This window comes from Papio anubis, chromosome 1 (genome assembly GCF_008728515.1).
Source record: "Papio anubis isolate 15944 chromosome 1, Panubis1.0, whole genome shotgun sequence".
Lineage (NCBI taxonomy): Eukaryota > Metazoa > Chordata > Mammalia > Primates > Cercopithecidae > Papio > Papio anubis.
The window spans coordinates 72,825,635-72,841,099 of record NC_044976.1 but is presented as its reverse complement, the minus strand read 5'-3'; the positions used below and the strand labels follow the sequence as shown (position 1 = coordinate 72,841,099).

General features: G+C 37.1%; 2 protein-coding genes across 9 annotated transcripts in view; one reads left to right on the top strand and one right to left on the bottom strand.

Annotated features, from left to right (window-relative positions):
- The window catches only part of LOC101000074 (serine/threonine-protein kinase TNNI3K), a 309,317-nt gene that overhangs the window by 59,535 nt on the left and 234,317 nt on the right, over nucleotides 1-15,465 (bottom strand). The window contains exon 22 of one of the 8 annotated variants that reach the window (XM_017962546.3): nucleotides 9,560-9,648. The exons of the other annotated variants lie outside the window; for them this stretch is intronic. Coding sequence (XP_017818035.1) covers nucleotides 9,637-9,648 — 12 coding nt within the window. The 3' untranslated portion in view covers nucleotides 9,560-9,636. Of the gene's footprint in view, nucleotides 1-9,559; nucleotides 9,649-15,465 lie in introns of those variants that run through there. 8 annotated transcript variants of the gene reach the window in all.
- On the top strand, nucleotides 1,774-15,287 carry LRRC53 (leucine rich repeat containing 53). Its single transcript, XM_003892070.5, has 4 exons — nucleotides 1,774-1,889; nucleotides 4,189-5,004; nucleotides 9,350-9,865; nucleotides 12,934-15,287. The coding sequence occupies exons 1-4, from the start codon at nucleotides 1,802-1,804 to the stop codon at nucleotides 15,258-15,260; spliced, it is 3,747 nt and encodes a 1,248-aa protein (XP_003892119.2). The 5' UTR covers nucleotides 1,774-1,801; the 3' UTR covers nucleotides 15,261-15,287.

Sequence of the window (15,465 nt, the reverse complement as noted above, 5' to 3'; positions counted from 1 at the left end):
TTACTTCATTTCTCCTTGTGTTATAGATAAGTATTTACATGTCTATCACTAGCTAGAAAGTGCTTTGATGCAATGGTTTATTTACTCTTAGACACCTAGCACATTCCATCAGAGAGGTTAAATGAGCTCAAATTTGTTAAATTAAATTGCATCATTATGATTAAAAAAATCATCTGGAATATGCTTATCTCTCTCATCCTGGTCTACACCACATCATCTCTTGCTTATATTACTACAATTGTCTCCTATTTTTGCTACTTCTATTCTTTGCTTATCTAATAGTATGTTCCCAACCCAGTAGTTAAAATGATCATTTAAAAATGTACATTGGACCAAGTAATGCCACTCACTATAGCCTCCAATTATTTCCCATGTTATTTGGGTTAAAATCCTACCTCTTTGCGTTCATCTCTAAGGTATACAACAACCTGCTCCTATGATTCTGTGCCCTATTCTTCCTCTTACACACTCCACTCTGGCCACACCAACTTCCTCATGCCCTCAGAACTTTGCATTGGGTTCTCTCCACCATGACACACTAATGCCTTCACCTTCTCCAGCTTATTGTTCAAATGTTGTTTTATCAGAGAGATTTTCCTTGTTCGCCGTATTTAGGGCCCTCGAGCCAATGTGATCTTCTCCTTTTCTTGTTTTATTTATTCTATAGCACTTATCACCACATGACTGAATACATATTTTATATTATTTGTTTATTATTTATGTCCTTTTATAGGAAGTACACTTCCCAAGGGCAGGGGCTTGTCAGCCCCTGCTCTATGCCCAGTACTCTGAGAGTGCCTAGCATGCAGAAGGTGATCTACAAATGCTTGTTGAATAAATAATAGAATTAATCATTTTATGTCTTTTTCAACATTTTATTTTGTTCTCAAACTATCTTATAATATAGGTAGAGGGTTTTATTATAATTTGCTCCTTTTTTTTTTTAATCAGCCAGTGAAGGCATTATAAATGAATTGTCTTTTTTGAACATAAAATTCAAGTGATGTTAAATATTTCTCTGGGGAGTTGAAAAAGCTTAAAAATAATGGTAAAATTTAACATTTAGTAAACACTTAGAGTATTCATTTAACTCTTATAATACTCTGTACTGTAGGAATTTATTATTATTTCTATTTTAGGCAAAAAACAAAAAGAGACATTTTTTTCTAAGATAATATAGTCACTAAAAACAGAGCTGAATTCAAAGCTAAGTAGAGCTTGTGAGTTTAATCTTGACTTCATACTCACTCCCTAGGTGTGGCATTTAAATCTATAAGGAGTAAGAATTTAGTTGTAATCACATAAAACTCAGTACCTGAGATGAGCTTTGCATACTAGAAGAAACACTGGATTGAAAGTTAAAAGACTTGGTTAAAAAACTACCAGCTATGTGATTTACGATGGTTTACTAACAATCCTGAGCTGTTTCTTTAGTCTCTAATTGGGCTGCAGAATTAAGAGAACTAAGTAAGATAATGTTTGGTGAAAGCACTACAAACTATATATTGTTTTGCAAAGTAACTTAATTTTTTCAAAATACTAATAAATATGCCGTGGATGTGAGCTCTCTGAATTTATAGTCAAATGCTTTAACATTTTGGTTTAAATTTTATGCAAATTAAGGAATGTAGTTATTTACCTGGCATCTTAAGAGAACACCAAGATGCTTATTGAACAGTAGAAATTACCAAAATGCCTCATGAGCTGTATGTACTAAAATAATGCACAGTAAATGCCAACATTATGATATACATTGCCGTCTACTTTCCTTTCAGGTGGATGGCTGGTACTCTTCGCCATCATGTTGCAGTTGGTGGCAGCTTGCCCTGAGTCATGTGTGGTGTGCACCAAAGATGTAACCCTCTGTCACCAGCTAACCTATATAGTAGGTAATAAAACTAATAACTCTACAAAGCAGTGCTCAGTGTACCTGGAAAATTGGTTGCCGTACCTTTCATTGTACTGACTGTTCTCTGGGCTCAGCTTAAAAGAGGTAACCCTTTAATGAGTAAGCTTCAAACAATGACTAAAGAGACTGGTAATATTTTGTTTTCCTGTTCCTAATGGTCTCAATCAAAACTATTTAAAGACCTTCAGAAGTAATTGAGATATTTTGCTATTGCAAAAGAATATCACCATTTTATCCAGCTACACACTTAACAAATACATCACTTTAATTATATTTTTGTACATACTTTGTGCAGATTTGAACCCTACCACCAGCTGGAAGAAATATAAATGAATCAGAAACCTGAACTGCAATCGTTCAGCATTAGTAAGATTAAGTGACGTACCAGTGAAACAGATTATTATCAAAGTGCGTCTCATTTTGAAAGTCTGGTCTTTTTTTATTGGTGGTAAATGAGCTGTAGAAATGCTAACAAGATACACTGCCTGTATTCATTACATATTGCTTGCTTAAGTCAACAATTTAATAAGACACCTTATTAACAAATTTGAGGAGAATGTGATTTACATCCTGATATCCAAGAAGAGATAAACAAGCTATAAGCTCTGCCAATGGAAAATTTCCATAAACAAGCTTGAGTTACGACAGAGTGGAAGAGGATAATTTCTTCCATTTCTAAAATTCCATGACTCTGATAATTAGGAAGTAGATGTTGTCACCATCCTTGACAGGAGAGAGAAGGTTTCAAGGATAGTTGACGTGTATATTGTTTCTAATCAGTATCGAAAATGCTTTAACACTAAACTCTCACCATCTAAAATGGATTTCTTGACTTCACTACATTTATTTTTCCTGATCAGAGATAGTTGATGTCTGTAAGAAACAAATATTTCTCATCTACATTGTTGCACCTCTATATCATCCTTCTCATTTACAGAACACCACATTTGTGAAGTTAGATTTCATAAGTACAGAGAACAAAATGGATGAATTGGTAGTTGGGTTTCTTTTCTAGACCTAGACAAGAAGTAATTGATAGAAATAATAGCCTGCTCATTCGGAGTCAGCAAATCCCTAAAGGACTGAGAACCCATGAAAACAAACCTCCTTCATCCCGTATCAAAAACAATGACGAGAGGAACAAAATGCCGAACTGGCCAGAATGAATAGCATTCAAATAATCAATCATAAATGCTGAAAAAATTACCAGGATTTAAGCTTGCTTGTGCTGCAGGGATGAGAACAATTCTTTCAAAAGAAGGCACTCTGAGAATCTTTTGTCTTTTACATATTTTTTAATCTCTTTGTTTCCGCGATGCAGTCTGAATTTCCTAAGGGATTTGTGATTTGCTTCCCTGTGGTTGACTGTTCTAATATCACCTGCAGACCTCCCAGTGACAATGGACTCCTCTATCCTTATGACACTGTCATTTGCAGTCAAAACAATTTTAGCATGATAAAGATGTGTTACAATAACTCCTGATTATAATACATCTTTATTGAGTTAAAATGCTTTGATTTCTAATGACAGAGCAGTGATAGCTCTGAGGTGATTATGGTGAAGGGATTTAACAGTTGGAAGCCCTGAGTACCACCTGTCATCACATGATGGACTTCATTGGAGGGAACAGATATTAGACAGGAGGCCAAGATGGCCCAGACTATAATGAGAACCCCACTGACAGACACTTGGGTTGTCTGGAGTGAATATATATCCTTACCAAGTTGCCAACTTTTAGCCTGGGGCTAAAAAGCAGAAACCAATGCTCCTTCTCACTCTCCCCACCCCAACACGCACCTTTATGTTTGGGAGAAAAGATGATTGACTTCACAGCATAAATATAAATTGCTATAGAACACTGACTAGGGGGATCAGACACAGGCTCAGCTCTTAGTTGACTCTGTACTGGATCTGCAGGGCTAGATCAGGTCGGTACACAGCCTTGGAGGGAGGGCCTAAAAAGACACCTTCAAAATAACATCCATGAAGATAATCTGAAACAATGAATTAACTTTGACATCTAAAGTAACAGATGGGTTTATGTTTCTCAAACAAACATGTCACAGTAGCAAAGAATATAAAAATCCATCATTTTGATATATAGCCAGCTTCCCCTTAAATTTAGAAATCAGAAAATCATTTTCATGTTGTGTACTGTTTACTGTTTTTACCCAGGTGATAAGATTGCTTAGAGGATATTGATTCTCTGCTCTCCACCATACCCCCGCCCTCCCACTTATGTGTATCCTGCATCTAGTCTGTGCTTTTTTGCCCACAGCAGCCCCTATGACCACGAGGGTTTTAATCATCACTGATGGATATCTGTCCTCTATTGAGAGCACCAACCTGTCTCTCTTGTTTAATCTTGCCCTGCTCTCTCTGAGCAGAAATGGTATCGAGGATGTTCAGGAAGATGCCCTAGATGGCCTTACGATGTTGCGGACTTTGTTGCTGGAGCACAACCAAATATCCAGCTCTTCGCTCACTGATCACACCTTCAGCAAGCTTCACAGCCTGCAGGTGCTGGTGCTGAGCAATAATGCTCTCCGCACCCTACGAGGGTCTTGGTTCCGAAACACAAGGGGCCTGACCCGGCTCCAGCTGGATGGGAATCAGATCACTAATCTCACAGACAGTTCTTTTGGAGGCACGAATCTCCACAGTCTCAGGCATCTGGATTTATCCAACAATTTTATTTCCTACATTGGGAAAGATGCCTTCCGGCCCCTGCCTCAACTACAGGAAGTGGACCTTTCGCGAAATAGGTTAGCCCACATGCCGGATGTTTTTACTCCACTGAAGCAGTTAATCCATCTGAGCTTAGATAAGAACCAGTGGAGCTGCACTTGTGATCTCCATCCCCTTGCTCGGTTTTTAAGAAACTACATTAAGTCTTCTGCTCACACGCTCAGGAATGCCAAGGACCTAAATTGTCAACCATCTACCGCAGCTGTGGCAGCTGCACAGAGTGTGCTGAGGCTGTCTGAGACCAACTGTGATTCCAAAGCTCCCAACTTCACTCTGGTTCTAAAGGACAGAAGTCCCCTCCTCCCAGGACAAGATGTGGCCCTGCTGACTGTCCTTGGCTTTGCAGGTATGCCGGGGAGAAGTGTGCCCTCCTCTTTTCTCTTCACTTGTCCATATTTTTGCAGCATGCTAAGTGATGCTTATCTCAGACACTTGGGGAAATTTGCCAAGCTCATGGAAAGGAGAGGTTGCCAGTAGATGGTGGAGGATATTAGCTGATTTAGCACAAGTTGCAAGAATTTCCTGTTTCAAGGAAGCTGTCTAAAATAGAGGAAAGGGCCCTGGACCAGAATTCAAGAGCTCCAGTCCTGGTATAACTAGCACTGTGATCTTGAACAGGTTAACTTGCTATTTAGACTTTCATTTCCTTGTGTGTAATACAAGAATAACATTTACATTTCATCAACCATCCTTTCACCAAAGAGTACTGGTGCATTTGTTATGACACTAGGTGATAGATATTTAAAAACTGATGGGACATAGACTCTTTCCGCAAGGCACTTACATTTGTGTGCTTCTCCATGGTACAGAGTAAGAGTCAGCGGACTTTCACAGATGCACAAAAGGATGCTACTATGGCAATCCCATATATCTCAGTCTGCCGTGTTTATACGGCACAGTAGTTAAATAAATGAGCTGTGTAGGTGGATTACCTAGGTTTGAATTCTGGCTCTGCTATTGGCTGTGTGACTTTGAACACATTATCTAACTTCTCTGTGCCTTGGTTTTCCTCCTGTTGGGGGGATTTGAATTCTTCTAAAATTTCTATTTGTCCAACTCTATGTAAACTTGGCCCATACTTCCCCAGACCAACTAAGGGGAGAATAATATGCAATTCTTTATATATTTTTTGTAATTTAAAATTTATTAAACTATGCGTCAGCTATCATTGCATCTCACTGGATGAATAACATAAAATGGCACTTAGTGTCATTAGTTGAAGACCAAAGATGCATGAGATTTCTTAAGTTATCTAGCTCAATCTGTGTGTTTTCCCCTATGCTCTCAGTGCATGGTGAAATCCTCTGCACCTGTGGGTAACCATGGTGATGAGGGGGCAGGGAGAGAAAGAGAGAGAGACCAGAGACAAACAAATGGCATCCAAGACTGACGTATTTTAAATATGTGCTATAAGTCATTATTCTATAACAGTTATCTAGTGAATTGATTGATTGTATTTTTACTTCCTGACAATTACACTTTTAATCAGGATAGATGGAGACCAGCATCAGGTATAGACAATGGAACTACCATCAGCAGTAATCAAATTAACTCGGAAGGAAATTCAAATGTTAGGAAGATAAATTCTTTTAAAAACCATGTAGCTATGTCAGTAATTGTATGTACTAAGAAGTAATTTGCCATAAAAGACATAAGTGATAGGGCAGCAGACAGGTTTCCCTTAAATGTGCTTCTTAGAACACTAGCACTGGTGGATAATTAATAGATATTCCAATAAAAACACACAGATGCACATATAGGCAATAGATGGTAGGGTTCAAATAGGTTTAAAAGGTACTAAGTTAAGCAAAGTGAAACAGGTGTACTCACTGCAGCACTTCTCGTAACCTTTCATTTTCTAATGAGCACTATACATTTCTAAGAGGAAGGTGTGATGTGGAGCATTTCTTGAACTTATTTGGCCATGATCCCTTTTTTTCATAGAGGATTTCATTGAATTTGTGTTCTAGAGGACATCGTTTTGGAAATATTATAATAGAGCAATTTTTAATATCTTCTAGTTACCTTTTACATCTGTTTTCAGAAATATATATTCAGAAATATATTTAGCTACATTAACGGTTCTTTTTTTGTATTGAGACGAATACAAATTCTAGGAGATTCCAAAGGTTTTGTCAAAGTGAGAGGGAGCTTAATATACGTGAATAAATTCTGATAAATTATAAATATGATTACATATATGTTAGGTTTTGGTGTGTGAAATTATCATGCTAATATATCTTTCATCAAATAATTGTTAAATTATAGTGCTTTGAGAAGAGATTCTTCTTTAAAAAGACTCTGATTTTTAATGTTAATTTGCTCCATTAAGATTCCACTCTTTCTGAAGTACACATGGGGTGAGTTATCTATACTTTTAGATTGTGGGAAAAACACTTAGAACTATAATTTTGCCTATGAGTCCATTTTCTTCTTCAGCTATATCTAAGTCATAAAAATTCAAAGGAATATAAATAGCTATATTCAGTAAATTTAAAACTAATAAATGGTTATTTGGCATCAAACACTAATATCTTGACACGTATGCTATGAACTGGTAGATAAAAAGTTTTTATGAAGCTGTAACGTGTTTCTAATGTTTCAATAAGAACTTATCATTAATTTTCCCTTTTTCTCTTGCCAACTCAGAAAGATTGTTAGAATACTTTTTAAAAATAGAAACAATGCCCATGGCAAAGAAAATTCAAACAGCTTCTTAATAGCACGTTCCGCCTGCCTACAAGCTTCATTTGCTGCTTTTGCTTTCTACGCTAATGGAAAGTGACCATACCTGACTGGTAATGGGATACAGATATATACCTAGCATCAACAGCAGGGAAGTGAGTGAGTCCCTGCCATTCAGACACAATTAGAGGAGAAACTGTATCCTATAATCAGATTATGTTTACTCTCATTTCAATGGCTGATTCTTGTCTTCAAGAACACTTAGCCCTTTTGTTCCTTCATTATTTGGCCCACTAACTGCACCAGTCATATAAAATATCATCCTAATGATTGATTTTTGGATTTTTTTTCCTGATAGGTGAGTCTTTCAGGAACCAATAGAGCAATGGAAAACCTAAACAATGGTAGCTCAGTAATCATAATCATAATCATAAATCACAATGAACGCTCATTGAACTCTACTATATCAAAGCACTGTGTTAAACATGTCACATATATTATTCAATCCCTGGATAGTATCAGTTATCCTTATTTGTGAAAGGAGAAAAAATAAGTGTTAGAGAAATTAGAAAATACCAAGAAAAGTGTCAGAACATAGCTTTGAATCTTGAGTTTTCTTACCCATATAAGTTAAGGAGTGGTGCCAGTTTTTAATTTTTTAGTATGTTCTTTAACATGTTAAAACCAAAATCATTGCTTGGGATAATTCAAACTCTAGAATCTGTCAATGAAAGGATTATTATTTACATAATTTTGCTACAACTTTTAAAAATGTACCTTAGATTGCTTCAATATGTTAATAGCACTTTCCAAGAGTGTATTGTTGGCAAATGAATTAAAATAGATTTAAGAGCTCAAGATATGGTAAACTATACAATGGTTTGAGGGTTTTACCAGAAACTGCTATTCTCTGTGTTCTTCATGTTTAACACACACACAAAAAAGGAACAATTATGACCTGATACCTTCTCTTTTTATTTCAGTTTAAAAAATATGTTTTCATTAATATAGTCTCCAGGGGATAAAACCAGGCATAGCGTAGCCAGTCAGACAATCTGGAATGTTGTCTTCATTTCCAGAAAAGGGCACCGTCCTCAGGCAACGTGGGTTTAGGACACAGATCTCTTTACTCAATCTGTACTGACACCATGTCTTCCTAATCACATCTTGAGGATTTATAAGATTAGATTACCAGTGATTTCATTATCAGAATTCATAAACAGAATCCCTTCTGTTGATTTAAGAATATATAATAAATATTTCTGCCTCCTTTGCCTCAGAGTTGTGGACACTGGGGATAGAATGTTGAACAGGACTAAAAGGATGTGTTGCCTCACAGTGCTTAATTGTAGCAGAGGAGGACAGTCTGTGAACAAGCAAATGAATGAATAAACACAATAATACACTTCATAAGTGTGAAGAAACAAGGGAAATCACTGTGATAGATAATGAGGGTATGACTCAGGGACATTGGTTTGAACATTTAGGTGGTTGAGGATGCCATTTGTCAAGATAGGAAAAAGTGAAATAGAAACAGATTAGAATCGGCATCTGGGTTCGAGAAACACTGGATCTTGCAATTTTATTCAGAGGACAAACTACATAGAACATGAAATGACAGTACCAGGCAGTCTTAGATGAGACGTCATTGATTCTATTATGAGAGTTCATAAAAGGAGGTGCCGTAGACAGAAAAAATGTTACTGCAGGGACTGTTTTATCTTAAATGAATTTCAGTTCATGAAACAGCCCTTTTTCCTACCAAAGAGATTCCAGATGGTGTTGTTACTTATAATCTTTAATATGTATAAAGATCCAAATTCAAAAGCAGAACAATGTCAATGGTAGCCTCTGTCTGAACTGATATTTTCCAAATGGTGAAGGACTTCCTACCCATTCTGATATCTTTCAAGCCGCTAACCTTTATGTTTGTGGTTTTTACATTTGATGATTTATATGTTTCTTCCCAAGATGTTATCTTTTAATGGTCTCTCTATTTGTCACAGGAGCTGTTGGTCTCACTTGCCTAGGTTTAGTTGTATTTAACTGGAAACTCCAACAAGGCAAAGCAAATGAACACACATCAGAAAACCTTTGTTGCAGAACCTTCCACGAACCCCTGTGTGCTCATGGGGCAAGAAATTACCACACTAAGGGATACTGTAACTGCCACTTAACTCAGGAAAACGAGATAAAGGTCATGTCCATTGTGGGGTCCAGAAAGGAAATGCCACTTTTACAGGAAAATAGTCATCAAGCAACATCGGCCTCTGAGTCCACAACCCTTGACGGATCATTTAGAAACCTGAAAAAGAAAGACCATAGGGTAGGCAGCACTTTATTTTGCCAGGATGGTAGATTGCTGCATTCAAGGTGTTCACAGTCTCCTGGAAATACGACAGCTTTTAATGAAGCAGGCTTACTTACAACATATAATTCAAGGAAAGTTCAAAAGCTAAGGAATCTTGAGTCTGGAGAAGTCCTGCCTCAAACTCTGCCACACCATATAATAAGAACAGAAGGTGAGTTTGTCTTGTTTTAGAAAATCCCACTCCGTTTAATGCTTTTTGAAGGAGGGAGCCTCCCTCCTTTAATTTCCTCAATAGGAAATGCTATAAAAATCACTGTAGCACTAGTCTATTCCTTTTCTAAAAATATTGTGTGTGTGTGTGTGTGCGCGTGCGCGCATGTGTGTATGTGTGTGTGTTTAGGCTGAGATGGAGATGAAGTGTTCTTACTTTTAGGAGCTGAGATTGCATCTCCTGACTGCTAAAAGTAAATTTTGAGGCCCAACACCTAACAATGTTAAAAAAAGAAAAAAGTAGCCTTTTAAATAGCAAGAGTGCTGTTAAGATCTATGGGATGGCTAATATCAGCTTTTATTCCAACATCCTTCGAGCTCTAATGCCAATTCTGCAGTAAGCAACCTTCCCAGAGCATGACATGTTAGAAGAATGGGCCCTCTAATGCTAGTGATTCATTTCAGGAATGATGTCAAGAAACATACTTTGCTTGCTGAGCTGTCAGGGATGATAACTTCCCAGTCCAGGCAAAGTCAGGACTTAATTCATCGTCCCATGCTGGGAGCCAAGTGAATCTGGCCGTGACATCTACCCACTGTACATGGGCGATGTCAATATTTAGGTGGAGGCAATGAATTAAATGTCTTCCTTTTTCTTCCTGAATAGTAAGGCTATGCATTCAGGCTCAGCAGTGAAAATGTTGACAGCTGCTCTGTAAAGAGGTTCCTGTCATTTATTTGAATTGGTTTACAACAAGCAGAGCTTTCTCTAAGAATATGAATGACAGAGGTGCTGTATCAAGAAATTCTTACCACAGGGGTCTGGCCCTAAGGATGCATTTTGGGGTGACTGGACAAGAATAAAGCCATATGTTATTTCACATATGTTATAAGGTAGGATGTGAGTTTATTCCATTGCATTCCCACACTCCAGTTCTTAACAGCGTCTGGGGGTTGATGATTTCACACAAGACAGGGATGGCTGAGGAAAGCAGCATACGCCATAGAAACTGGGTCAGATTGACTTTATTTTACAAAGAAATAAGCACTTACCCTTTCACTAAAATCATACCTTAGGCAGATGCTCCATTTCATCTTTTAACTTTGTCCGATGCCTGAACTTCTCTGTGGGAAACTCTTATAACTGAAGGGGTATGGTCTCTTAACCATTTAAAACCCAGTATGTTGTTTTCACACTGAGAACACTGGTTTGTCAGATTAGCATGAATATTTGTAAGAAATACCTGAAATGCTGCTCCATGCCAGGCATTGTACCAGAACTAGAGAGGGTAGGTATATGAGGAGAAAACAGCTAAGGTCACATCTGCTCCAGAACAGAAATTAGTAAAGAAAACATTGCCACTCTGATTATGCCTTCTGACTTAGAAAAAGAATAATGGACTTTCCAGGGTAGAGGGGACTTTAGATCTAGACTAATAGTTCTTAATGTTTATCTCTGAGTCACAGAACTCTCTGAGACTCTGACAAAGGCTACAGATTCTTTCCCCGGCATAATTTGTATACTTACATAAAGCTCCCATCTAGTCCAACCTTCTAATACACAGAGAGCAAGTAGCTTCTCCAAGGTCACCTAGAATGTTGACGGCAGATCTTAGATTGGAATTAGATGCTAGTCTGGGACTTAGTTCACCTCTTGGGGAAAAGTGGAGATGGAGTGTCCCCACCCTTAGGAGTTGAGAGTACATCTCCTGTCTACTAAAAGTTAATTTTGAGGCCTAACACCTAACAATGTTAAAAACGAAAAAGAAAAAAAGCCTTTTAAATAGCAATAGTGCTGTTAAGATGTTTTGCAGTTAAGATGTTCTGCAGTTAAGATTTCCTTTTTTATCATGGAATAAAAAACTACTTCCTCTGGATGAAAAAATTTCATGAAACAATAGAAAGTATCTAATAAATAATTTTAAATTTTAGATGCATTGTAGTTAATAGGGTCGTTTAATGTCAGATAGACTTGGGGAAGTCATTCCCCAAGCATGGGGACTAGGGGAAAGCATTCAATTTCTTTAAAGCTCATTCCTTCATCTGTAAAAGTTATAAGACAGTAGGATATGTCCAATGGATCATGTCTCTTGTGAATATTAAAAGAGATGATGAATGTACAATATGAGCACAATGCCTAGCTCTTAGCATGTGCTCTATTAATGGTATTACTATTATTTTTGTCATTAATATTATTTAACGTGTAAAAGGAGATTATGGGCAGACATTAAGGAGAAGCCAGTACAAGTTTCCTTCTTCTATATGTGCCTATAGGGCTGTAGAGATGTCTATCTCGGAACAGTAAAAGGAAGCTTCCTTTTTGAACAGTTCATCATGTACTGTTTTCTTTCAGTGAATGAAAGATTGTAACATTAAGAGGAATTTGCAGGCAGACATTTAAAAGAAACTAGCAGAATAAGTTATAAGATTAATAAGATTAAATATTATATTAATCTGTACCATTTTAAAAGTCCCAGGCAAAGACTGCTGCCACACAAACCGGGCTATATTTCAAAATAACTATTTATTTAACAAATATTTAATGAACATTTTATTAAGTTATGGGAAATAAAACAGATATGATCTCTGCTTTCATTGAGTCAATAGTATTGCAAGTATTTCCCTTTCGTTGTTCAGGTTATTATCTGAAACCTGAATCTTACTCAATATTGCACCCATATTTTGCCCAATATTTAAGTTGCAAATGGGAAATAAATTCAGGAAAAAATTACTATAGCCACTTAAAAAGGATTTAGATATTATTCACATTTAAAGCTAACCTAACCAACAACTAAAGATATATGACCATAAATAACATTTCTATTTCCAACTCCACAACTTTTAAGTCAGCATCACAACTGACTGCAGTGTGACCATAAAGAGTGTCATTCAAAACATATGGAACTGACAAATGTCCTTTGAAGGTTTGGTTGAAAATTAGGAAATATTCAAGAATTGCAATTATCAGAGAAGTCAGTTTTATACTTCTCACAAGCTTTCTAAGTATCTGTTTGGTTGGGGTAATAAAACTCTGCTAAGTGCTAAATTCTTGCATTTATTGTTCCACAGATATCAGCAGTGACACATTTAGAAGAAGATATGCAATACCCGCTTCAGCCTTGGCAGGAGAAAGTCTTGAGAAGCATTTAACAAATGAATCATGGCAGCCTCCAATAGAAAAAGAAGACAATGGCTTACAACCTCATAGGCAGAGACATTTTATTACAAGCTCATCATCCAAGCCTTGTGAGCCTGAGGAACACTATGTACAAAAGATCGTACGAAAACATAGATCAAAATATGATGATCCTTGCAGACTGTTAAAACAGAGCAGACCTAGACATTTTCAGCCAAACAATTCTCTCATCTGTAAATATGTGCCCTGTGATCAATTTGAAGATTACATGAAAGAAAAGCCAAATCGTAGACAACACTCAAAGCCTGAGAAAGAGCAAATCCAAATTAACAGCGCAATAGAAAAATTTCTTATGAGTGAGGACAACATAGATTTATCAGGATTATCAACAAAAATCAAGAAAGCATATTCCCCAAAGAGGGTTAGTGTCCATGATCCTGATTTAGCAGAAATAAATAGGTCAATGATGTCACCCAAAACATCAACCTCTTGGAAACGACAGAAAAATCAAAGTAACCAGCTGACTAAGTTGGGTGTCAAAAACTGTAGCAACCCTGGGGAGAGAAACAAAGGAGAAAAATGGTTTACTAATTCACGGGTTCTGAGAAGGAAGAGAACCCTTCAGTCTGACCTCAAAGGGAAAATTAAAGGACGAAACTTAAAGATAAAATTAAATTTACATCCTTTTAGAAAAGTCAGAGTCCATCCAGAAAAATCCTTGTCAGGTCTCCCAAAGCAATGCAAGCAAGTATTGTTGCCTCCTAAGAAATTATCCAAAACTTCTGAGACAAAAGCCAAAATAAATACTGTGTCTTCTGCAGATTTTCTTCAACAGTCAGAGAGTAGCAACTATGTTAGACTCACTTCAAAGCGGCTGCCTCTGAAACATGCCTCAAAGCAGACCCCATATTACCAACGAAACACTAAACGTGCCCCGCTGCTCAGTGCTAACAACTTGTCTGTAGTCAACCAGAGCTCTATAGAAAGCAACTGTTATTCAGCTGGCCACATTCCTGATGGAAACACATCAAAATTGCCTCAGCCTACACCCACTGATGCTGAGCACAGGCACTCACATTCTCAATTCTCAACTGAACAAATGGAAGGTGCAACTCAGCTTGAATCAAAAGTGCTTAGTTATTTACCAACTACTTGGGAAAATACAGGAAGTGATGTTTTACCATTCCAGCATTCCACAGGGGCTACTGACCAACGGACAACGGAGTCCACTGAGCACATGGGACAGAATGTATCAAAGACCAGCGAGCTAAATCAGTTTTCTTTGTCCCTGAGGAATCAAACACAACTTTTAGATGCTCACAAGACTGACAGCTACAACAAGGAATACACTTTAGATCAAAATGAAGCCTTACAACACAGAGAGGAAAATTCAACTCATACACAACTTGGAGATAAAGAAAAAACATTAATGACAAAACCCCAAATACCACATCAAATTGTGGAAAATTGTGTTACGGATAAGGAAGAAAATGATGTAGAAAAAAAACTTTCAAAACCAGAAACTTGTGATTCCTCTCTCATTCCCCAAACACGATCCAAGAACAACCTATCATTTATGAAGACAAATTCAATTCCATACCAAAATAGAATAGAACTTCCCAAGGATATCAGTACTTCTCCTGTTAGTAGTCAAGCCATTTGGCACCTAACCAATAGTAGCGAAAAAGGAATTGACAGCACAAATGCATTGCCCAGAAATGACGGCACTGAAGCACTAGAGATAAAAATAGTAGGGAAAGAAGAGAAAAATATGCTTGATGAAAGCAAGACAGATTCTAGTATGTTAATTCAGATCACACAAATGACCTTAAAAGGCACCACAAAAGAAAGACAGCAAACTTGGGAAAATGGAACAAGTGTAAAACATGTATTATATGATGCAAGCTCTGCCGAGGAGACCATTACAGCTAAAGATTTAAGTATCACAAGTTCCCATGAAACCCAAAATAGAATACTTTGCAGTGAAGTAGATCCTGAAATTAACAGTAATATGCATAATTTTAGAGAATTTCAAAATATTCAACCAGATAAAGATAGTGCATACAAAGAAGGCTCAATGACAGTGGAGACACATGAAGCACTTTCCTTCTTACCAGGGTTAAAAGACAGCTTTGAGGCAGAAAATGAAGTGTTTTTAGTTCCTAGCAGAATAAATGAAGCTGAAAACTCTGCTCCAAAACCTGCACTGTATCCACCATCTGCTGAATATGCTACTACATCACCTTTAGAAGCAGAATAAAGTGATGAAAATAACTCAAATAGTAATTATTTTCTACTTTAGCTTTCTTCAAGAGGACACACAAACACCCCTTAGCCTTTGCATGCATTACAAATGCATCATTTTGGAGGATAACGATGTCCTCAGTAGCTCTTTGTTATCAATAAAATAAAACCACAGAGTTGAATATATGACAAAAATCAAAGATGGAGTCATAGGATATGTC